This window comes from Lepidochelys olivacea (genome assembly GCF_965140295.1).
Source record: "Lepidochelys olivacea isolate rLepOli2 genome assembly, chromosome: 8".
NCBI classification, from domain to species: Eukaryota; Metazoa; Chordata; order Testudines; family Cheloniidae; genus Lepidochelys; species Lepidochelys olivacea.
Window position 1 is genome coordinate 83,453,674 of NC_140418.1, and position 26,514 is coordinate 83,480,187.

At 37.3% G+C, this 26,514-nt stretch overlaps 1 protein-coding gene across 7 annotated transcripts in view; it reads right to left on the minus strand.

Annotated features, from left to right (window-relative positions):
• MIGA1 (mitoguardin 1) overlaps window positions 1-26,514 on the minus strand; it is a 54,983-nt gene that overhangs the window by 11,535 nt on the left and 16,934 nt on the right. For all 7 annotated transcript variants that reach the window (XR_014712715.1, XM_084637115.1, XM_084637112.1 and 4 more), the window contains 5 exons: window positions 9,687-9,787; window positions 1,397-1,515; window positions 1,136-1,208; window positions 429-515; window positions 116-214 (listed from right to left, as the gene is read on the minus strand). Coding sequence is in view for 6 of the 7 variants with exons in the window: in XM_084637115.1 (XP_084493241.1) it covers window positions 116-214; window positions 429-515; window positions 1,136-1,208; window positions 1,397-1,515; window positions 9,687-9,787 (479 nt within the window). In the remaining variant the exon portion in view is untranslated. The remainder of the gene's footprint in view (window positions 1-115; window positions 215-428; window positions 516-1,135; window positions 1,209-1,396; window positions 1,516-9,686; window positions 9,788-26,514) is intronic.

A 26,514-nucleotide genomic window follows, 5' to 3' on the forward strand; every position in this document is an offset into this window, starting at 1 on the left:
AAAAAGCAGCTGGATTTCTCATACTTATGATTAATAAATATCAATTTTGAGAGGGGAAACAGGTTGTATAATCAAGTTTAATGAGGAAAAAAGCACTACAGAAATCCTAACTTACCCCCCTGGCAGCAAGTTCCATTTCAGTATTATCCCAGTGGTCTGTTTTCTCTAAAAAATGTATCATTTCATCAAAGACTTCTTCAAATTTCTTTGGATTCTGTGAAATACAGCCAGTTAAGTGTCATATTTCCTAGTAGGACGACTTGTTTTAGTTCTAAACTCCTAAAAGGCAAGTGTTTTGGGGTTTTTTGTTTTGTTTTTTGTTTAATGTGCCTAGAGAATTTATCATGGTCAACTCTAAGACCAGACAAATGAACTTTGATCTCTGGTTACAATGAATACACTAAAGTAACAACAAAAAAGGTATTTACCTTTCGAGCTCTCACAATTAAAGCCGACAAAATTTTTCTTCCACTCTCAGCAAGAAATAGTCTGTTAGCTGTTTCTGAAAGAATTACCTAGAAAAATTTCCAGGCAATACAGACCTATAAGTACACAATTTATTTATGAAGGGAATTGCATTAAATGAGGCTATTAGTTTATTTAGTCAAATCAAACTAAGAGATGCTTGATATTAATACAGTATGCAAGTACAATACTTCTAACCAATCCAGGAAGCAAAGGTTCCAAGGATACTCAAAAAGATAGGTCTCCCATCCAGTGATGCACATCATTATCAAAGATGCCATTCATTTTGTCTTAACATATTGTCCCTGATTCAGAAAGGTACTTAAGCATGTCCTTTAAATTGTAGGCACCTGAATGCAACAACATTCTTAGGTAGATAAAATGTTACTCAAAACGCTTTAAAATGAATGAAAAAACTCTCAAAAGTTCATAGTTCTCAAAACATAAAAAAGCCACTCCTTCAGTGAGCTGAATATTAAACAAAAATATGCTGTTCTCAAACAGCATTCAATAATTACAATATATAACTATTACACTAAAAATAGGTCACTGAAGAAGTAGGGCTAGACAAAAACCTCTTAGCTTTGACCTAACTCTGCTCTGCATATTGTAGAAGAAACAGAATGTGTGAGAGAGAGTGTATGCACCACACTGATAACTAAGTATTTACCTGAAAAGCCTGCCGAATACAGTGAAGTTTAGCAAGAAAGTCACTATCTCCTAGACACTCCAACATTTCAGTCCTACATAAAATGGAAAAAAGTTGTAAACTATATTTAAAAAACCAAAACACAGTACAATTTGACTAGGATTTATTTAGAAATAGCATCCATTACTCTGGGGTTAGGAGATTAAATGTAGTATTAAGTAGAGTATTTATCTTTATTCCTTGGCTTTTCTTGGAAATTAATTAGTAAATATAAATCAATACCTTAATATTCTGGAATGAATTTTGCCCTCTTCTGCTAAGTGCATAGCTTCTTCATATAATGGACAATGGCAAAGAGACTCTAGACCATAGGTATTTCGGATCTCTCTGTGTTCAGTAAGCTGAAAGATATTTTTTGTTAAAGCTTATTAACTAACTTGCTAAAATGATTTTAAAAGTAAAATAAATTAATTCAAAGTCTGCTTGATAGTCTGATGAAAGGAATATTCTTTTCTACGTTGGTTAACTGTATCTATAACTGGTCAACACTCAATACTAAAAACAAAACAACATTCTAGAACATTGTGGATTTTAAAATGAAAGCTATGGTTTCAGATTTGAGCTTCTGCAGAGTTAAATTGTAGAACAGGTTCAGATTAGCGTGTTCAGAATTTGAATACTTAAACCCATAGGGTTTGTTGAAAGGAAATGTCTCTCCGCTGGTCACGAAGAATAAATTGATGATGAGGCATTAAAAGGGGCAAGAGGATCACATCATAAAGAAAGCTGGGAATGTTTATAGAAATCACTCATTTCCTAGTAAACATGGCTGTTAATTACTAAAACACATTTTCTATGATTAAGACATTACAATCCAATTTTTTACTTAGGCGCCAAAAGAGTCTCTTCTCTGTCTTATACGGTTTCTAATATTTGAGTTTAAACCTTTGGCTGATATTACTACAGAAATGCATCATTACCCATCCCATGGAATGTTATTAAAGAAATAATATTTAAACCATTCAAAAAACATTAATGTAGAGCATCCTATGTTAGGAATATCATAATTTTTCACTCCACATAGCAGTGGCTGGTAGATTAAACAGTTACCACTTCTATTACAAACATTACATCATTCTTATTATCTATCCAAAAAACCGTAGAGACACACATTTTTCTATTCACTAAATGGCTAGAACACACATTTAACAACTTCAAAAAAATTTACTTTACAGTATTACTGCTGATCACCTGAAAAGACATTTTGTACTTCTAGGCATCAAACCCCTAATTTAGAAGTGTCTTAAATAAAACTAGTTTTTACAACAATTAAAATATACTCTATCTGGGTTTTTAACATATTTATATCTGTCTTCTAGACATGTTCAAAGTTAGACAAACAACTGTTACAATGTTTCCTTCAAACACAGTCTTTCCTTAACATTAAGTTTTAAGATGATAATGTTAAATTTATCTTCAAGTAAAAAAAAAGGGCATATTTTTCCATCATTGGGGATACATCTCTGTAAGAGGTGGCAGGAGAAGTTCTACATGCATATTAATAAGAAAAATATACTCCTGAGTGCACCTGTTCTGTGGTCCCTATTGGAGCAAATCCCAGTGACTACAATGAGAGTTAGACCAAGTAAGGATTATGGCCTTGATTCAGGAGAGCACTTAAGCATGTGTTTAAATTCCCCTGATTTCAATGGGACTTAGTGTGTCTAAGTATTGACCTGAAGAGAGAGGCTTTCCTGAACTGTGTTCAAAAGCATGACAGAGTACTTAAGAGAATAAGTGAAGAATAAAAACTTTAAAAAAATTGGTAAGATAATATACTTAGAGCAATTTACAAGCAATTAAACTATCATGAAAATTAACAGCTCTGTCTTGAGTTTTAAATCTTTGTCCTGTCTTGTTTATTTGCTGGTTTTGCAGAATGGACTAGGATAAACAGACTTCCTGAAATAAAGCTGCAGCTGTGGAAACATATCAAAGTTTTGATACTAGTTAACAATAGCATCATATTAATAGTAACAAAATAGCCTAAAACATGTTTAGAGAATTTACAGTGTTACTCTCTAAAGTTGCTTTATCTTATTTAATCAAAAAAGCAACAAGTTCTTTCATGTGAAGATTGTCAAATGTATACTCGAGAAGTTGTAAGTAATATTTTAGCTGATTAGCAGTGGAAGGAATAAACAGATTTTCTAGTATTTTTCATATTTGAGGTATAAACATACTTGTTATGCAAGTTTTTCCAGTAGTTTCAGAATAAGAAAAAAGTCTTACTTCATACAGAATCTGTTTTCCAGTGTTACAGCCTAACAATTTTTATAGAAAGGTATTTTTCAAACTTTAATGTAAATATTTTCAAAAAGAACAAGCACAAAACAGGACACACTGAATCATACTAATGTTAAAAGGTCCAATCAATGCCTAAGAATGTCAACAGACTCCCATATGCTTTACTTCACCTGCAAAGCAGGAGAAGGAATACAGGTAACATGGGGCCTGATCAGACTTCCATGGGATTTGTATCAGGCGCAATGTTACCTGTAGTTAACAACTCCTCCTTATACTTTGCAGATGAAATAAAATAGCAACACACGCTACAACAGCTGAACCCCATGAGAAAGCAACTGCTTTCTTGACACATTCCCGTCAAGTCAAAGCATGTAGACAAAGGAGATAATTTATAAGTTAGTTATTACATCTATAAAGTATTTATATTTTACTTAATTGTCTGTAAGGAAGAGTTAAAGACCTGAAATGCCCTAGACAGGGTAGCCGCAGTGTTTTCACTTTCCTGGATATGAAAAATAAGTCATAGCACTTTAATGACAAAGAAAATATGAAATTACTTTAAAGTGTTCCTCATAGTGAAACTGTGGCAATTCATCCTAGTTCTGTAATACTATTAATCTAAATTATAAAGTAAAAAATATCCAAGTCAAAATCAAAAAGGGGCAAATCTAGTATTAAAATAAGGTTTGTGACAATTAGCAAGTATACTGATGAACATTCAGTTCTTTCATAAAATTAGGGGACAATAAAAAGAGGTGTTTTACCTCTACTGTGGCTCAGTTTATAGCAGCAGGATTTCTGGAATCAGAGAACTTTAAAAAAAAAAAAAATCAACATAATAAATTTTAAGTCCAAAGCCATCAATGCATCCCAGCAGCCTCAGAGATGGAGGGCTTTGTCTGGAAAGGCAAGGGAAAGAGGGCTGTCTGGCTTCTTGAAAGGTCACCCCTCACCCTTCTAATGGGTGCTCAGCTGCCTCATAGGTTTTGGAGCTGACTGGCTTGTCTAGGGGGTGCAGTGAAAGCCCATATGGTCCTATACACCCACGAAGAAGGCATATAAGGTCTCTTCCCCTGGTTGGGGCTCCATCACATGACCAGAAAAACAGCTCCCACTCCGAGGTTAGGACCAGGGTTTTTTGAGTCTGGTTTGGATATTGTGCTAATTGCCTTTTCTGTGACTGACAAGGACTTTTCCCCTCATTGCCAGACTGGCCAGAGTTATTTTTGCCTTTCCCATAGCAGCCCAGGAACCTAGTGGGCTGGTTAGAAGGCAAGGGTGAAGTTGTTGCAACTTAACAGGTGTCCAGTGCAGATACTTGTTCGACAGGGGGTCTGCTAAACTGGAATCTGAAGTGGAGTTAGAAGCAGCAGCTGGGGAACAGGGCTGGGGTTCCTACTGTGTGGTACAGGGAGGAGAACTCTTTTTCCCAGCCCCTGGAGGACAGATATGTCCCAGCAATGTGTTAGGACCAGATGTGGAGAGGTGATGGGAAATGGGAAATGGGGACTGACAGCAGTCCTCCACCAGGTGGAACAGATTATGGAGGGAAGGATGATCTGCACTGGGCAATATATTACTGGATAGCTCCCAGATGAGTTAAATTAATAAAGTTGCAGCCTAGTTAAACCACATCCCATGTGTCTTGTTTGTCCCAGACAGTCAGGAAGAAAAGACAAATGCTCTTGGAAGCCGTGAAGAAAAAAAGGGCCTATTCATGACCCTGCTCTGGTAACATAAAAGGTCTGTAACTTCCTGCCCCCTCAGGAATACCTGTCAGTATAGAGCAGGCTCTCTCACAGGGAGGGAACCTGTGCTGGGAATATGGCCTGTGAATTGCTGGCTATTCTCAGCTACCAAAATGGCTCCTTGGTGGCCACTCTAGCCAACCATAGCCCCTACCTGAGACTGAACTATTCCCAAGCAATTGCTAAAACTTCAGGAGCACAAAGGTATTTTTAAAAGTCTGATTAGCACTGTGACATAGCTGAGGATCTGGGTCAGAATGCCTGTGGTCTTGAGAACTCACCTGCCACGCAACCTTCAGGCCCAGCCCCATGCCTCACAAGTGTCCCCCCATCTCCGGAACTTTTATTTCCAATTGAGTCTAGAATTTATGGATGTGGTCTCACTCAGATTGTATGCAATAAATTAAAAGGTACTTTCTTCAAATACCTTCCAGTTGTAGATTTCAAGAAAATCTTTTAAAGCATAAAGAAGAGCAGGACCCTCCCAAATAATGTATTCTGTTTCTACAGTCAACACAGTGTGAACAGGATCAGATCCTGGGTCTAAAAGCAAGAAACAAAATTTGTAGTTAAATTTCTTTAGCTGTATCTACCACTCAAACTAAGTGTCAATCCACCAGCTATTAATTAGGACAGAAAATTAAAAGGGTACAACTGTCGTGACATCTGTGTGCAAAAGCTGCTTCAGTGGAAGTTAATGTTTCTGAAAAATAATGTCTGGCAAAGGAATGCAAGTAGGATCAGGCAGTTGGCTTGAAAATTTCTTCTATGTATGACTGACTTCTCTTAGCTTACAAAGATATCTGAGACAGAAAGGAATGTGCTCTAACTTTAACTTGAAAAAGGTGCCTGTATCAATGAATAATCTTTGAAAATACATCTGTAACACTGTCATCTCATCTGCCATTTCTTCTTTTCCCTTCTCACCATAACACAATTTAAAATTCCTAATGTCTAGGAATGGTCCGTCAAATTCTCTCTCAGAAACAAAGTAAAGGCAAAAGTTTGCCAATACAATTTCCTAGTCCAGATAAAGCCTTGAGGGGCTTCAAAAGGAACAATAAACTTGACTAGTAATTTGAAAAGGGAAACGTGCCACAATTCCATCACAAAATTACTCTCTGAATCCAAAAGGTGAGAAACACTGACACTAACATGTACGCTTCACATCCCCATTTTTAACACAGTGGAGATAAGTCTTGCCACAAAGCGTCAGATACTACAGTGTTGAAACTCAGACAGAATTAACAACATAGAGAGCATGGAATGTTTTTTAAAGAGAACCTCTCATGCTAGCATCAAAGGGAGCACTAACTCCATAATTTGTAAATCCCTAAGGCACACTACCTCCAAGTTTTTAAAAGACGTATTCATAGCTTTGCCAAAAATTCCTAAGAAACTACTGTCTGACTCTTACAAACCACTAACAAGAGAATGTATAATTCAGAATGATTAGTAAGATTAACTAAAATCGAAGAACAAGATGAAATAACAGTTTTTTCTTGCAAAGAAATGAAACAAGAAGGAAGATGTACAACAGCTACAGACAATAATGGATAAGTAGACGCCATATCTAGGAGCAGAATTAGACACTTGTGGTTCATTCCAACCCCATAAAGAATACAACCTACTCCTCTCTACCAATAGCTGAAATACACCAAGAAGTAATAATTTTTCATTCTCCTATATGTACAGCAGACTGCCTCAGTTATTTTTTTGAAAGTGTTTCTCTTCCCAGAGACAGGACAAGCTTCTACTAGAAGCAAGTGCAGGTTCATCCATCAGAAAAGATGGCTGCCTTGCTGCCTAGTTTGGAAATATATCTATCTTTTTTTTTTAAAGTCTGTGCATGCATGTGAATTAGATAATCCACATTAACAGAGCTTGATTCTTCACACCTCTCTTGTGACTAGACCATGTGAAGATATTTGAGTATGATACTGCCAGTAAGCTAACGAACCAGATCCTTTAGTTCAAGCTGTGGTGGTTCACACTTTTAGATCCACAAGTCCCAAGTTCAAACCCCACATGTGACCGGGCCAGGGGTATCACATCAAATAGGATTGGTTTCCCAGAACTGGACTGCCTGAAAGGTGAACTATTAAAAGTTTTTTTTTTTTTTTTTAATTTTAAAGTGAGGCTTTTAAAATGTGTAAAAGGCAATTCAATCCCCGTCACCCCAGTGTCAGATGCCTTCAAAATAGTAACCCCTCCAAAAACATTAGTAACTTCAGCTCACAGAGTTACCTCTGGTTTGCTGTAGGTAACTTTGGGGACACTGAACATCACTACTGTATGATGACGACTGGGACAACCGTGGCTGAGGTTAGGATGGAACATCCCCTTCCCCCATGGTTAGGGGCTGGGAATACTGCCGCTCAGGTTTCAACCTACAGTTATGACGTTCTAGACCCTCTAAAGACTATCAAAACCCTCTTGCAGGTTGGCAAGTTCTGATATTTCAAATGTAATGCTGAAAACACTGTTTATACACTTTTAAACATGAAAAGGCCTTCATCACTTACTCTTTAGGCTATTCATATGAAGATGTTTCTCATTTACCAGGCTTCAAATGTGTTTCCACAGCAAGGAGGCTCATAATTGGTAATCAGACACCATTTGACTCATGGTGGGTAGTCCTTCACTGATTTTTTGTTTTTAGTGTGCATTCCTTATTTGTGGGACTACTCAACCTGGATTGAACTAGAACTAGGCCCTGAAGGTATTTATTCCCACAGAAACAACTGCGGGGGAATAAAATATAACCCAACACACTTTTGAATGAGAAATCTGTAGTTTCCTATGAACTACTTTGCCGCTTCCTTGATCTTCAGAACTTCTTCTTCCAATGGAAAATTTCACTGCTAGGGAAGTAACAAGTAGGATCCCCAAATGAATGTCACTGGGATGGGTCACAATGTTTAGGGTATGATTGCAAAGTGGCCAAGACAACTGAACAGGAAGAAAGTATCTTACACCATTTTCTGTGCTTTTGGGAAGAAGGGAATCAGAACTGGCACTAAGGGTATGTCTGCCCCGTAGTCAGAAGGTGTGACTGTAGCACAGGTAGGCATACCTGATCTAGCTTATTAAAAATAGCAGTGAAGCCACAGTAACACAGATCAATCTCTCAAATACAAGCTTGCGTGGGACCCTGGATACATATTCAAGTGGCAAGCGCATGCCATTGCATCTTCACTGCTATTTTTAGTGAGCTAGCTTGTGTTTATGCCTATTGTACTGTAATCTCACCTCCTGATTGAAGTGCAGACATACCTTTAGTGGCTTTAGAATATCAAGATGGTGAGACTACCTTGACGATTTAAAAAGGCAACAGCCAAGGCTATTGTTCTTGCCAGTTATAACAGTGTTTCTTAAGGAGACTGAATCACTTTAGGCTCAGGATCACTGTTCCCTCCAACCTGTGCGCGTGTGTGGGCGCGCACAGATCCTAAACCCCACGCACATGGCGAAACACCGCACGCACAAAAATTTGTACAGAAGCACAACAATTTGCACAGAAGAAATGTTTTGCACACACAGCCTGTCAAAAATTTGCACAGAAGAAATTATTTGCGCACATTGTCTGTCAAAAATTAGAGGGAACACTGCTCAGGATACGAAGAATCTCCCTCACAAAACATATCAATCTCTCTTACTGAAAGACTGTGTCCCCGGCCTGTTACCAAGCAGACACAAGATAACAGAGTGCATTCTCTGCATATCTGCTTAAATAGTAGGAAAGCTCATGTAAAAAAATGGGAGATGGGGTATCTTTTTTTTTTTTGTATCCTCTTGAATTGACAGCACTCACTCATCTGAAGGGACCTTGGATAGTCTTCTTCTCCAAATTACAGGAAAGGGCAACAAGTCACAGGAGATATATTTCTTGTTAGAAATTACTTTTCCCCATAGGACTGCAAATTACTTTGAGCTGCCAAACTCAGGAAATCTTGGATGGTTACATATGCTCAAGAGTTTAATTGCAATCAATTTCAGATAATTCACTTCACAAGTGAAGCATCTTCCCCCCAAACCTTCAAATTATGGGTAGGTGGCAGGAGCAAAATAATACAGTTATTTAGATGGTTGGTACTGTCCCGTCTAAATTTTGCTTCCTCAGTAATCAGAACCATTATAGGTGTTCATAGATATCCAGCTCTGATACCCAGAAAGATGGTTGTTTACAGTGGTTAGCAATTCATTTTTAGAAGGATGGCTAACTCATGGAATGTGCCTCTAGGTGACAAAAAAAGCACTAAAATGACAGTTCTGAAAGCAAAACAAAGAGGACAGGAATTAGTGTGATTGTGACTCCACCGGTCCAAAGTAAAAAAAGTACTAGGAAGTTGTCTACAGAGGGAGGCATTTTTTTCATGTAAGATGCCATTTATTTTCCCCACAAAAATTAGTATCTTTTAATTTACAGTAAGAAATGAGAAACACTAGTAATCTATTTATTTTTCATGAAAGAAAGATTCTAGTATGGTTAAAGAAGAAATCCTTCTGACTCTTACCTCAGCTGCTGAAACAAAGGAGTCTGTTGATGCAATGCTCAGTGTATCTCGCAGACAGAAATCTTCTGTGTTATCCCTCACAGTTATATCGGTATCTTTATCTTAAAAATGAAAAGAAATCAATTTACCAGTTTGTCATTTTCTTTGACAGTCTATTGATTTAGTTACAAGTCTTGAATTAAAATGGCATTTAAGGCGGCCTTCCTTTTAACTTTGTAACAATAAGATGTCATACATCTTATATGTAAAAGTTGTTTAAGGAAATTGATATAATGGATGCACTGAAAACTTTAAAGTTTTAGTATTGCATTTATTTTGTTGAGGTACCTAGAATGCTACAGCATACAGCTATAAGAGTAAAAAGTTACCAAACCAAACCCTTACTCTTCTCCCCAACACACGCAAGATTTGGGTTTTTTCCCCCAGTTTTTATTCACAGAGTGGCTTTATAAACATCAACTTCTGCCATATATGAGACTTCCAGTGGGAAAAAACAGCAAGAAAGATCCAAAGATGTCTTATGGGTTTTGTCCTCTGAGGCGGTTTTTCTCTCCTCAAAGATCTACTACTTCACTAAACTAATTTAAATAATCAACTAAGACTTTAAACCTTACAAAATGTCAAATAAAAGCTTTTTTTTTTTTTTAAAGTAATCAGGACATGTTATGTGTGGTATAGGTTTTTAAAAAAAACAAGGTAATTTTAAACGACTTTAAAACACCTAATTAGATACATCCAATGAGCTCTAAAGTATAAGAATCCTAGAAATACTCAATGCATCTTATTGCTTCAGGTTTTGCTTTCCACTCATTTTTGTTATATTTTAAATATACATATCCTTCAAAAAAAATTTTATAATGTGACCAATGTTCTGTGTGATCTCAGTTACACTGATCATTTAAAAAAGGAAGAAAACAGAAACTCTAATTCTAGTTAAACCAAGCCACAAAGTTGTGTTTCGGGTTTTTTGTTGTTGTTTTGTTTTTTAAATTATCCCAATTCTGTAGTTTTTCCATTTCACTCAGCTTGGACGGTAACCAGAGTAAAATCAGTTTATTTTCTGGTTCTCATGCTCTTAAAAGGAAACTGCAAGGGAAAATTTACCCTTCCCCCTCCCCCCCCCGCAAACACTTCTCCTAACTCCCCACAATCCTCTTCAGTGAAACACACACATCCAGAAAAATTTCTACCAGCATTATGATTTTTAAAACCTTCAACAAAGCCTGTATTTTCCACTAATATCACATTCTATTAATCTGCAATACAAATTCTTTCAATCTGCATTTAACTTATTTCAGATTTCAAGAATTGCTGTACACGCTGCCAGCATATATGGTTTTGTTTTAATCATGCAGAAGCACTTTCACAGAAGGATTAGATTCATAAGTCATTAAGTCAAATCTTGGCTTGATGTACTTCACACTACATTCTCAACAGAACACAGACATTTATCTTGGATTCCTTTACCTTCAAACATTACACATGTGTTGCTAAAAAGTCTGTTTTATTTCCAGCAGTCAGCAACAATGAGCTACCCAATGTCATCCAGATCAGTTACTATCATTATACTTTATAAAAAACACTATTACACAGCAAAGTGGCTGCATGCCAGTTTTACTGGAATGGTTTACTCATCAGTTGAAATGCTACAATCCACATTATTATTTCAGTAATTGTTATAGATTTAGAATGGCAGCTCAACAAATTATGCACTAGGTATCAATAAATCAACAATATCAATATCAAACTAAATATCCGTCTTTGAGAAGACCCAAGGAAAAATAATATTAAAAGTCTGGACAAAAGTGTTGTTAGATATTGCTATACTGCATTCAGTTAGACTGATTCCAACTTTAAATCACAATTTCACTATTACACATTGTGACGGATTTCCCCCCTGGGGTGCCACTTGATGTACCGGAGTACCACTGAGCCTGCCTGTTCCACCAGCCTGGGCTCCCTCACCCTGTCCTGCTGTGCCAGCTTCCTCCAGCACACAGGCAGGTAGGGCCACACCCAGCTGCAGAAAGACAGACACAGACACTGATATCAGATGTGCATGGGAAAACTCAGCTTGGGAATTGCCCAGCACTCAAGTGCATACCCACTCTGGAGTGTAAACCCCAAATTGTTTTGCCCTGCTCAGAAAACTGTACAGCGCAAGTTCATGAAATTCGCTCCTTTCCTCAATGTGGCGGAAGATATGCACAGTTTTTTGTCCCTCAATTATGAATTGCACAAACTGGTTTATAGAAAACAAAAACAAGCTTCTTAACTACAAAGGATAGATTTTAAGTGATTATAAGGGATAGCAAACAGATCAAAGCAGATTACTGAGCAAATAAAGGAACCACACAAACTGAGCTTAATACACTAAAGAAACTGGCTACAAGTAGTAATTTCTCACCCTAAATGTTGTTTTAAGCAGGTTGTAGAGTTTCTTGTAGACAAACCCCTCTTACTTGCATCTTAGAACTCCAGATATTCCTTTCACAGGCCAGACACCTTCTTGCCTGGGTCCAGTCCTTTCTTCCCCAGATCAGTCTTAGATGTTTTCAGCAGTCATCTTGGGTGGGGATTCAGTGAAGAACCGACCTAGATTAACTCACTAACTTGCCTTAAATAGGATTTACATATGGCAGGAATCCTTTGTTTCCCACTCACTCTTACTGGAAAAAAAATAGTAGGCCAAGATGGGGCCCAATACCAGGTGACATGATCACATGACCCTGCAGTGTCAAAGCAGCATCCCAGGAAGCTTCTCAAGAAGGTGGGAGATTAGAATCTTTGAAGTCCTATTGTTCTCCTTAATGGCCCATTGACTAACCAGCCAGCCTGCTTGCATTTTGTCTGGTGGGCGTTCCCCAGGTGCAAACACTTTTACAATTGATATAGTCCATATTCCTAACTTCAGATACAAAAATGATACATGCATACAAATAGGATAATCAGTCATAACCCTTCCAATGATAACTCACATGATCAATCTTCCATAAAATACAACTCAGTTATGCCATATTCATATCACAACAATATCTCTATGAAGAATATGGGGTGTATTATCACACTCATATTAAAGCACTGATTGTCAGATACTCTAATTGTTTTTAATTGTGTGTTCTCTCTCTCTGCTAGCCTTCTTAAAGATAAGAAAACAAAACAATTACAACATCCTGGTGGATTTTCCAAGCATCAAGAAACAATCATATATTGTACTGAAAATTGGAAAGCTGGGACAGCGGAGGTTCTCAGACTCAACTGTACACCACTGGTGGCTTGCAAAGCACTTGCTGGAGGTCTACAGAAAGCAGGCTGGTAAACCGATACTGCCTCCTCCTTATTTCTAGCTCATAATTTGCATTAATACCCATCTAAAAATACATTAAATGCTTTTTTATTACTTCTCCACATAAGCAATTGCTATAGCTGTAATACGGATGTTAAAGGCAGGGCTCCATGCAGCTGTAGTTTGGCTGCAGAATTTTCCATAGAATTGACCCTTACCACAGAACTGTGTTCCATAATAGAAACTATTTTTAAACTGAAAGTTTAGATCCCTCATGGTTGTTAAGAAAACCTCTAAATCAGTGGTTCTCAACGAGGGGTATGTGTACCCCTGGGAGTACGCAGAGGTGTTCCAGGAGTACATCAATTCATCTAGATATTTGCAAAGTTTTACAACAGGCTACATAAAAAATACTAGCGAAGTCAATAAAACTACAATTTCATGCAGATAATGACTTGTTTATATTGCTCTACATACTGTACACTGAAATGTAAGTATAATATTTATATTCCAATCAATTTATTTCATAATTATACGGTAAAAATGAGAAAATGTGCAATTTTTCAGAATAGCGGCTGTGACATTGTATATTTAGTTTTTGTACACAAGTTGTTTTTAAGTGAGGTGAAACTTGGGGTATGCAAGACAAATCAGACTCCTGAAAGGGGTATAGTAGTCTGGAAAGGTGGAGATCCACTGCTCTAAATCAAGAGCTAATGGCAAGCCAACTCAGTATTATCTTCCAGATCTTCCTGAGTCTGCAGACAGCCAGTTACAATTGGTCTGAGAGATGTGAACTGCCACATTCACTTCAGTGAGCTGAACTCTGAAACCTCTGCTGACAACGCAAGTATTAACGTTAACCATTTCACAGCTGATCCCTTTAGCAGAAACACCTAGATAGGACCTGATTCTCATTTACACAAAGATCTGGGTAAAGCAGTCTTTGTATAAATAAGAATCAGGCTAGGCCTGACACTAAAAAGTTAAGCCAACATAACCCCTGGTGTACATGGCACTAGGCTGACAGAAGAATCCAACTCTCAGAGAGGTGGATTTACTACAGTGACAGGAGAACCCCTCCCCTCACTGTAGTGAGTGGCGACACATACATCGCCATAGCGGTGCAGCTGCAGCACTGAAGCCATGCCACTATATCAGTGTAAGTGTAGATATAGCCTAAGGCAGCATTTCTCAAATGCAACCACCTGTGGCTACCAGAAAAGCCCCTGCCTCCTGGGCTGTGATTTGGGGGAAGGCGGGCAAACCAGTTGCCCACCTTCCAGGGCCACCAGCAGATGGGCCCTGCCCCCCTCCGGAGACACAAATGCTGGAGAGGCAGGCAGCTGGTGAATTCCCCACCTTCCCGGGGGGGGGCGGGCGCTTTGACCACAGGGCTTCAGGCTCCATCCATGTGGCAACATGCTAAGGTTCCAGGCTCCAGCCCCAGGCTCACCACCCCCACCATTGTCCCTTGGCCCTGCTGCCTCCCTGCCCACCTCCCCATTCAGGGCTTACCGGGGCTGAATAAGTCTGCTGTGAAAAGTGATACTAACAAACATACAAATATCACTTTTCACAGCAGCAGACTTACTAGCTAGCAAGTCTTTAAAAAAAAAAAAGCAATGAAAAAAAGCAAAACAACAACAAAAAGACAAGAATATGCAAAGCACCTTATTTATGTTTCTATTCTGTTTAGGTACAGTAATGAAGAGAGACAACATTATTTTTATTACTGAGTCTGAAAAAACCCTACATAAATAAATTACAATGATTTGGACATGTATGCGTGCATATTAATTACCTTTAGTAAAAACAAAAAGTATTTTAAGAAAAATTGTCAGTGCGACCACCAGCAAGAGTTGATGGCCGCACTCTGAGGCCACCAAAAAATGTATTGCGAGAACCCCCGGAAGGCCTGCTGTATGCTTATCTCATAATCCGATAAGGTCTCCCATATCTTCTCATGTGTACCTTTACCCTGCTGCCAAAACCTCCCATTAGTCTCTGACTACTATGTAATCATGAGTCAAGATAAAAATCTTCAGCATTCTGAAAACTACAAATCTTAATCTTGACATTAAATTACATAGATTATGTCTCTCATCACAACACAGGGGCCACTGAATTGATTAAATATGAACATCTATAAACAGAAATTATTAAAAATGGTTCCTAATGTAAATGAAACAGCCAGAGAATTTTCAGCTTGCTGCACCACATTCCCACTGATTCTAGGGACTTGGCTGCAGAGTTTAGGCCTGGCTTGCTGTAGCATACGTGGGGCTCTGGTTCTGGAATTTTGAATGGAAGGGGAAACAGTCTGTGCAACTGTGAATCATGGAAGCAGTGTCACAAGCCAATCCCTCTTTTATAATGGAGTTCATGCTATGGAAAAGCTTACAAGAGAAAGTGGAGTTACAGTTAAGAAGAGTTGAAGGCAGAGATTAAAAGTTCAAACAATCTCGAACATTAGTCTTTGTTATGCACACTTTTGAACAGACTATGCTACTAGGAATAATAATTTTGCCAACTGATTTGTTTGTTTTTCAGACACTGAAGATAAAAAATTTCTAAAGCACCCAAGTCACTTAGGACCATTGAAAGTGGAACGTAGGCGTTTTTGAAAATTTTATCTTGAAAACAGTAAGTTTTTTTAAATTACTTTTAAAAAGTTGATCCCTTGGTAAATAACTGTCTACCAGACATAATATTTTAAAAATTCTACAGCCATTCGTTTTTAGGAAATATTTTTATGTCTGTCAAAATCTTTGAGACCAGTTACTAGTTTTATTAGCAACTTACATACCTTTCCTAGATGCCAAGTTATTCGACCTTTCCACAAAAATGCTATTTCTATGTGCCAGTTGATTTCCTTATTTAAAAATATGTACAAACCAACACAAACTGTAACAGCAAGACACGTTGTGGGAGTAAAAAGATTTTCGCCCCAACTTCCAGATACAGCCCATTAAAGTTATCCACACGGAGCAGATGGCACTGGCGCTTTCACCTACGGACTGTCAAGGTCACTCTCAACTTCCGGCCTTCTTTGTAGGTTGATAAAACAAAATGTTGCGGCAATACTTTGTGGGAGCCCTAAGCTTTAGTATCCTCCTTAAAGTTGTTCTGTGTGATGTTGATAGAAAGAGAAGAGTGTAGACAAAGTTGCTCTCTAGTACTCCTTGCAAGATAGTTCAGTGACAGTGGTGGTCTCTAGAGATAGTATAAGGGGTAGACTAAACAGAAGATTTTTGTGATCCTAAATATGGTATTTAGCACTCATAACACAGTGACCCAGATACTTAGAACATGATCTATCCTCCCAGACAAAGGGTAGCTCTATAGGACACATTTTGTTGTAGACACGGTTTCTCTTAATTTTTATTTAAATTCACCTTTTATATAAGCTTATAAACTTCAGTAAATGGAAGTTTCTTTGCTAATGCTGTATTACTGCATATGGTAATCTTCCTTCTCTGATGCACAGGTGCATGCAAATTGGCTGACTTACATTTATAGTAGGAACGGTAATTCTGAATTTTCTGACATGTGCATGGTTTCAACAATGTATATTTTTAAAATTTAAACTGAATGTGGAATATCAGTTTTTGTTTTAAACACAAAAAAATGCATATTCCTGTACTGTTATTTACAAAGAATGGCATAAAATTCATAGGATTATAACACCAAACCAATTCAAAGGAAAGTATTAATACTGAGTGATAGAAAATTAAGTCTTCCGGCAAGTGACACAGGTTCACTCAAAAATCAATCTTTACAAACCAAAAAAACCTGCTTATCAGATATTCCTGGCTTCCTATTGTTGCTCTTAGCCTCCAAAACTCCATCAGCTAAGAAGGTGCATAACACCTTCAATACACTACAAGAAGGGTACATTCTAAAAATTTTAGGGTACAAATTAAATTACAGCTGAAGTGTATACTGTGCAAGTGTTACAAGAACATTCGTAGATATGAGAACACGAGAAAAGAGACAGTAGCAAAATGAGAGTCTAGGAATGAACAGCTGCTTGAAGAACGTACTAACTACAGACCACATATGCTGGTAAACTAGCTCTAAGTTCTCCACTTCTTGTCAAAGTGCCCTAAAATTTAAAGTTGACTTAAAACTAGAATAAAGGCTATTGAAAATTCTAAAGAAATGGAACATGGTCTGAGTGGGTGAGTACAGAGATTTAAGCTGATGTGCTCACAGTGAAGTATATGGCTAAGCAGACTGGCTGCTGTGTTTTGTATCAGTCAGCTTTCTCATGCAAAGCTTCACACCTAGAAATGAGCTGCAATAATCAAACTCTGAACTCACAAATGCATTACCGTAACAAGATCTAATTTCAATAGAATGGGGCACTGTGTTCTAGCCAGTCACAAATGAAGTGCTCGTTACTACCATAGCTCTTTGGGCATCCAAGGTCACTTAGGAGTCCAAAAAAATCCCAAAGCTGCTTTAACTTCATTTACCTTTATCAACAATCGTAACAACTCCTCAGGGGAGTTTTAATCAAGGTGTTAAGTAAAGGTTTGGAAAAAATCAGTCCTGTTAAGCAGGAACTGGCTCTTGGTGCATTGAAGTTAAAATTTCCAAGATTCACCTATAAACTGGTTAACTTCACTTCAAAAGTCATATCTGCCTGAGAGAAGAAGTTTGTGAATCTTCAGTAGATATCCCCTAAAGATGAAGCCATGTAACAATAATCAAAAACAAGGATTTAGCACAGTTACCAACAGGATTATTTTAAGTAACAACTATTATCTACATGTATTATCTAAATTCTATTTCTCTAAGAGCACACTGATCACCAGCACAGCATCCCTTTGCAGTCCTTCAGAATCCTTAGAGAAAATCACTAGTCTCCAAGTTATATCCTCCTCACAAATGGCCCATTTAGTTGACATTAAAGTTCCAGTTGTTAGCACAAAAGAAGGGCAAGAGACTCAGATCTTGCCCCATTGACAGTTTGCTCAGCCTGGCTGTTACACCAGTTACCAAATACAGCTACATTCTTCGTGGTTTAGAGCTTAAAAAAAATCTTATGTTTGATATTTTGAATTGAAGTGTAATTACATTTTAGCTCTTGACAAATTACCAACTTCTAAAATGTATACAAATAAAAATAACCTAAAAGAAATACTACTATTTTATTTAAATATTTAACCTAAAATTAAAACCTCAAAATAAGACCAAACCACCACCATACTTTGGACCATCTCCTTGATTATTCAGAGAACCATATTCAGTAAACAAACCTGATCACACTCCCACATACATAAAAATATGAGCTTGTACCTTTTCTTTGTCTGTTACTGATTAACTTTGCTTGACGTATATAACAAGTTTTACTGAAATTGGTAATTTGTGGTCCATATACAATGAGGTCCTTTTAGGTTCTCACTTTTCCTTCAATTGTTTTGAAAATTACGTTTGTTTGTTCACACCTGCACATTATAAGTTTCCACCAATGACTCTCAATAAGGCTTCTTGCTCTTATGGTATGCTTGTGTGTAACCAATATTTATGTGATATTTTCTCTTATGCTTGCATAGTAAATTAATGTCCAGAAGTTAGTCTTGTATGTGGTTCAGTGCCATAATCTCTGAATAATAAAATTATTTATACTATACTGTCTTGACGGTAATCATGCTGAACTTTTGTGGAGAAACTCAATGGCAGAATTTAGACAATTAAACCTTTTCTTTGCCTCCTGCACAATTTTAAATGTAAGAAAAAGAGCGAGTAGTGGAGCTATTAAAAATGTTCTTCGAACAACAGCATTTTACTAATTTGTTGAGTTCAGGCAACACAGTAAATGTTTTGCACTTGTTTGTTTAGTGCCTTTAACGTTCCACTTTTCTACTCTACCATCACACAATCAAACTTGGAATTTAAAACTGGTAAACCCAAATTAAGCTGTACTAAACCTCTAAGTTAGTTGCTGTCTGACATATTCTTGCACTTCCCAAGAGGAAGTCCATCATAAAATAACTTCTTAACCTGAGTTGCTTCCCAATACCATTGAGTGAATTCTTAGTCCTGCTTTCAAATTGCCAGCAAGTTTTTATTTCATAAAAGATCCTGTTCCCTTCACAAGCTTTAAGTCACATTTAAAACATTTATGTAGGCAGACAATGTCCATGTGCTGCTTTTTTCCTCTGCTAGGCACTGAAGCCAACAATCAGGGGATCTTGTCTGATTTTAGACTAATGTTCTTAAATCCCAATCCAAAAATTCCAGTACATCTACTGAAGAATTTGACTGGCTTTTGGCCATCCCATTTGTTTTGAAGCCTAATAATTCATGTATCATTTGGCTTCTATACTTAAATTTAATTTGATTAAAGAAAGCAGAGATTTGGCATCTGAGGTTGTCTAATTCCTTCACAGTTAATTCAAACAGACTTTCAACATAGCTTATTCTCGTTTCTTCCTTCCCTCTCTGCATAGCCTAGAAATCATTAAATCTATTTTGGCCACAGCAATCTACTTTAGATTCCAGGAATACTTTTTTAAAAAAAATCTAGGCTGTCGATTGGGAATTTTATAACAGAGTGCCATGATAACTTCCAGATACCTCAGTCGTCTGATTCAGATGTCACTGCCTTTTCTTAGCTGTTCTTTTCATATTTAAAAACAGGCTTTGGAATCCAGTCCCTCCTCTACTTTTGTGCAGAGCTGTTTTGCAGCAATTATGAAACGATCTGTCCACTCAAATTCAGTCTTATAGCACATTAATTAACATATTCAGATACAGAGCTCACAAAAAAACCAATCACTTCAATCTCTGTAGTCACGCGATTACAGACATGAAAGTTGCTATTTTACAACAAAAAAAACTTCAAATCCAGACTCCAGCGAGAAACTGCTGAATTGGAATTCATTTGCAAATTGGATACAATTCACTTAGGCTTGAATAGAGACTGGAAGTAGCTTAGTCATTATGCAAGGTAGCCTATTTCCCCTTGTTTTTTCCTACCCCCGCCCCCCCGACGTTCTTGTTAAACCCTGGATTTGTGCTGGAAATGGCCCACCTTGATCATCATACACAATGTAAGGAGAGTGGTCAATTTGGATAAGCTATTACCAGCAGGAGAGTGAGTTTGTGTGTGTGTGTGTCGGGGGGAGGTGGGGGGGGTTTGAGAAAACCTGGATTTGTGTTGGAAATGGCCCACCTTGATTATCATACACATTGTAAGGAGAGTGATCACTTTAGATAAGCTATTACCAGCAGGAGAGTGGAGTGGGAGGAGGTATTTTTTCATGCTTTGTGTGTATATAATAAGATCTTCTACACTTTCCACAGTATGCATCCGATGAAGTGAGCTGTAGCTCACGAAAGCTTATGCTCAAATAAATTGGTTAGTCTCTAAGGTGCCACAAGTACTCCTTTTCTTTTTGCAAATACAGACTAACACGGCTGTTACTCTGAAACCTAAAAAAACCAAACACATTTTTGGAAGGGAAGAGGGAGGAAGATTAATTACAGGGCTTCCACTCAGAGAAACTTTTAATTTCCCCTCTAAGGTTAACTCCCCATCCTCCTCCAGTTTCCAGTCTCACTCACCCACAAGGGAAGCCCAAAGAACATCTACAGAGATTTTAGGTAGTGCATCCTTCTCACTAGGCTTGAAGTTCAAAGGTCTTCTCATCTCTAAGGCAAGGTACTTAAGCATGCAATGGGACTATTCATGTGATTAAAGTTATGCACTTGCGTAAGTACCCTACTGAATCAGGGTATTAATCTGCGCTACCTATTGTTCCTCTGTTAAGCAGCTCTCTGCCACCTTCCTGGATCTCTGCTGTGCTGCCCCAGGTAGATAAGCAGACAACGAGGGGAAATTAGTAACAGGGAGGCATAATAATGACAAGAACCTGCTAGTAATTACTCAGTACTTTGAAAGCTTTTTTAAAACAATGTCCGGGGATTTTTATCTTTTGAAAAAGGAAGAGAGGTAAATTAACATTCAAGAATGTTAAACTCATTGCTGGAGACTACAAGAGCACAGCCCCACACAATATGCTCACTCATTGAGGCACGGGCTCCTGCCAGCGATGTGCTAGCAATATTTTAAATGAAGGGTTTTTGCAAAAGCTTCTCTCCTTAACCAGTGCTAAATCTTATATCACAGTGGCATACAGGCTTCCTGAGGTAAGTAGTAAGGGCCAAGGGAATATATTTTGGTTTATTTCCCATTTAAAGAAAGATACACTGTCCAGCATAACCAAGAGGGGAGATTACATCATCACTTGGCAAACAAATCTATTTTAAGCATATGTGCTGGCACGTATACTCAGTTCTGAAAAATATATTATGTTTATAGCTTCAGCAAAGTCTGACTTCATGGAGCATGTACTTTAAGAATCTAATTCAGCAAAGCTCATGGTTAACTTTAAAACACGTGACTTAAACACGCTCAAGTGGTTTGCTGAATTGGGGCCTGAATGCATTCCACTTTCTCACAAGAATAATAGGGAGTGAGGCAAGCCTCTCCAACACATGTATTGAAGGAAGGAGGGTTCTTTCTCCAGGACCCTACTTCATTCAATCTACACTTGTGCACTGAATGACAGGGTTAAAAAAAAATTGCCCCAGCAAAAATTCCTGTCATCTTAATTAAGCAAGCATACAGGGCTACAACAATGCTGGGAAATTTTTATTAACCTATTAAACAAATGAATGCACAGGCAAAAAGTACATGAAATAATTTGCACTTTGATCAAATCAAAAGGGATTAATCCCAGGCCACTGAAACAGACATATCCGAGCCAAAAACATTCTTCTTACATGCAATAAATAGCTAAATATTTTGCACCCAAAAAAAAAAAAAAAAAAAAGTTTAATGACAGATTTTACCCCCTCTGTTGTCTTTATTCTGACTTACATACAACATGTTTTTATTCTGACTTTCCAGAATGACAAATTCACCTGAGCAGAGATCAGAAAAGCCTAAAAGTGAAAGTTTGAGAAAGTTATAAAGAAAGAGGCCCTTAAGCAAGCTCAACTATACATGCAATTATGCATGTCAGAGAATGAATATATATATTTTATTATTTATATTTTAAATCAAAATGTTTGCATCATACTGCTGCTAACTACACACCTGTTGCTATAGTCTGACAGGGGTGCTGTATAAAGAACTGTGGGTAGGCGCTTCAGTGGGCATCAATTGTTGTAGAGTGTCCTATATGGAGGCATTGCCCTGGCTTAGGTAAGCTTGGCTGGCCACTGCATCGACACTGACGAGTTCAGAAATTAACTGTACCAGAAGGATTTAACTAATGTTAAGCTCTGAAACACTTCAGTCCTTTAGTGTAGACTGGACGTAAATGGAAACTCTGGTTTCAATAATACATGTAAAATAAATAGAAGTGGCTAGACCATGCCAGCTATTGGGAACAACAACAAAAAAAGTTATTGCAGAAATTTAGTATGTTTGCCATGAAAAAAGTTAACATTTTTCACTCAAGTGATTCCACTTCAAAATGTGCTACTGACAAAAGTTGTATTTAATTTTAATACCAATGTGCAGTCCTGCACTAGCCAGTGGATTGCTTTGAAAGAATGTTAGTCATCACACGTCAATAGCTTTATGCAATACTTACAATATTCCATTCTGGTATTATTTTTAAAAAGGCAGAGGAACAAAATAAAATGGAGGTGTAACGTATCCTGATGTCTGCAAGGTTAATTTGCCAAAGTATCACTTCAGAAACAACCTTTCCTAATTTTATCTTTCAAAGCCACATATTCTAAATTGACATTTTATTTCAGCTTTTCAGGCAAAGCTTACTGAAAAAAACATTTCAATGATAGATATGGGCCAAAATTTGCTTCTGATAATCAGTTTATATAACCTCATGCTGTGCAACTCCAGCCAGAAAAAATAATATTTGTCTCACAGGAAAACTTGTTATTTGTCTGGTATAGTTCCTCCTGCCATTAGTAAACATATACTACAAGTATATGTAAACACATACAAATTATGAAGTATATGTAGATCTTTAAAAATAGAAGGAGGAACTTGTAAACTAAAACTAAATTTTAACTTGCTACAACATGCTGCACAAATACTTTAGGGAAATCTACAGGCAAAAGTAACTTTTTTTCTTTAAGTTGCTTCCACTTCCTCCCTAACCCATTTTTAAGGAGTGCTCAAGAATTGCTATTTTGTCAGGCTGTCAAACAATTAAATTAATTGTGAAATTAAAAAAAGCAATTGTAGTTTTAATTGCACTATTAAACAATAGAATACCATTTATATAGATATTTTTGGATGTTTTCTACATTTGCAAATATATTGATTTCAATTACAACACAGAATACAAAGCATACAGTGCTCACTTCATATTATTTTTGATTACAAGTATTCGCACTGTAAAAAAATAAAAAATAGTATTTTTAAATTTTTTAAAAATTCATTTCACCTCATACAAGTACTGTAGTGCAATCTCTACCATGAAAGTAAAACTTACAGATGTAGAATTATTTTTTACGTAACTGCACTCAAAAATAAAATATAAAACTTTAGAGCGTACAAGTCCACTCAGTCCAACTTCTTGTTCAGCCAATCGCTAAGACAAACAAGTTTGTTTACATTTACGTGAGAGAACGCTACTCACTTCTTATTTACAATGTCGCCTGAAAGTGAGAACAGGTGTTTGCATGGCACTGTTGTAGCTGGCGTTGTAAGATATTTACGTGACACATGTGCTAAACATTTGTATGACCTTTCATGCTTCGATCCCCATTCCAGAGGACATGCTTCCACGCTGATGATGGGTTCTGCTTAATAACAATCCAAAGCAGTGTGGACTGAGGCATGTTAATTATCTGAGTCAGATGTCACCAACAGAAGGTTGATTTTCTTTTTTGGGGTTCAGGTTCTGTAGTTTCCAAATTGGAGCATTGCTCTTTTCAGACTTCTGACAGCATGTTCCATACTTCATCCCTCTCAGATTTTAGAAGACACTTCAGATTCTTAAACCTTGGGTGGAGTACTGTAGCTATCTTTAGAAATCTCACATTGGTACCTTCTTTGCATTTTGTCAAATCTGCAGTGAAAGTGTTCTTAAATTGAACAACATATGCTGGGTCGTCATCCAAGACTGCCATAACACAAAATATATGGCAGAATGTAGCAAAGACCACAAAACAGGAGACATACTATTCTCCTCCAAGGAGTTCAGTCACAAATTTAATAACGCTTAAAAAAACCAAACCAAAAAAACCCGAGCATCATCGCCATGGAAGCACGTCCTCTGAAATGGTGGCCAAAACATGAAGGGGCATACAAGGGTTTAGCATACCTGGCACGTAAATACCTTGCACTGCTGTAGCTGGCATTTCCATGTTAATACTTGTTCTCACTTTCAGTTGACATTGTAAATAAGAAGTGGGCAGCATTATCTCCTGTGAATGTAAACAAACTTGTTTTAGTGATTGGCTGAACAAGAAGTAGGACTGAGTGAACTTGTAGGTGCTGAAGTTTTACATGGTTCTATTTTTGAGTGCAGTTATGTAAAAAAAAAAAGAATCTACATTTGTAAGTTACACTTTCATGATAAAGAGATTGCACTACAATAGTTGTCTGAGGTGAACTGAAAAAATACTATTTCTTTTGTTTATCTTTTTAACAGTCAAAAATTTGTAATCAATATTAAGTGAGCACTGTACACCTTGTATTCTGTGTTGTAATTGAAATCAATATATTTGAAAATGTAGAAAGCATCCAAAAATATTTATATTAAATTAACTCAATTAAAAAAAATCAAAATCAGTTTTAATCACACTGTTAAACAATAGACTACCAACTTAAATTTGTTTTGAGTTAATAGCTTGAGTTAACTGCAATTGACAGCCCTACTATTTAGATTTAATTCTTATGACAAATACATTCTAAAAGCACCAACAATGTATCAAGCACTGAAGGATTATGAGAAAATTTACAAATTGTACATAATCTTTTTCCCCTATACAAAAACATACAGGAATAATAGATTAAAAAAGGTAAAATTATTTACATAAATTACTATGTAATGGTCAATGCTGCTAAGTAGTAATGACAAGAATTAGAAGAGGTTACTAGGCAGGAATAGTTTAAATCAGGGGTTCTTAAACTTCATTGCATCACGACTCCTTTCTGACAAGAAAAATTACTACACGAACCCAGGATGGGGGACTGAAGCCTGAGCCTCACCACCCCACATGGGGGCAAAAGCCGAAAAGCCCCCCGCCCAGGGTGGGGAGCCAAAGCAGAAGCCCAAGGGCATCAGCCCCAGGTGAGGGGGCCTGAAACTTGAGCCCCACCACTCAGGGCTGATGCCCTTGGGATTCAGCCCCGAGGAGTGGGGCTTGGACTTTGGCCCCAGGCCCAAGCAAGTTTTATGCCAGCCCTAGTGTCCCCATTAAAATGGGGTTGCGACACACAGTTTGAAATCTGCTGCTTTAAATTATTCCATACAAGGTTCCATATTTTACATTCACATCAGGGAAGATTCACACATCACATTCTTAACACTTTACAGGAAGATTGTGCATTTAAGGTCTGATCTGACTCCCACGGACCTCTACGGTAGGCAGATCAGGCCCTTTGTCCTGGCTTGGGGCAGTTTTTATAGTAAGGCTGCAAGTATAAAACCAAATGGAAGTTAAGTGAACCCACAGATTTCTCTCACACGGTTTACAAAGGTCAGATTCCCTGACAAGGGAGAAGACAGGAATTAGTGTCTGTCAAAGAGACATCAACCTTCTCCATTCTGTTCTACCCCTCCCTGACCCTTCTCAAAAAAGCCACAACAAAAAATTAACATGAGAAAATTTGATCTAATTATCATTTCATTCTATTTAATGTTTGAATATCAGACTATACTTAAAAATATTCACATGCATTACAGTGACTAGCCATATCCAACATCAAAATAAGTTACATCAGATAATGAATTTGTTCATAGTCTTCTACATATAAAGAAAATCTTGAACAAAAGTATTTGCCACTATAAATCCTTGCAGATTACTCCACAAGAAATGCCATAATTTTTCTGAGACGATGTCTTTCAGTTTGACTGGAGAGAGACTGAAACATTCTTCCCAAGTTAAAACTGGCTGTTCAGACCATGAATTTAAGATACCAACAAAAAAGTCATAGCAACAACATGGCTAGCAGGCCCTACCTATCAAAATGCTTTATTCGTTGTATTCCCACTCAAGCTGCCCTTATAAATAAAATGCATAGTAAATTGCATCAGGCAACTGATAAGCTCTCCCTCAAGGGAGCTACAGAATGAACATTTGAAAAGAATGCAATTACTTGGAACAGACTCTTAGTAAACAAGCAATGAATTTGACAAACAATGGAACATCAATTTTTAAAAAGTCTGTCTTAGAAATGAAGTCTTTTAAATGTGTAATCACAGCTATAATTAAACAGATTACAAAATATCATATTTACAAAGTAGTAATTTTCTAAGGACTGAGTGATCAATGTTTAAAACTTGAGTTTACAGGAAAGAAGTTACAAGTAAACTGACA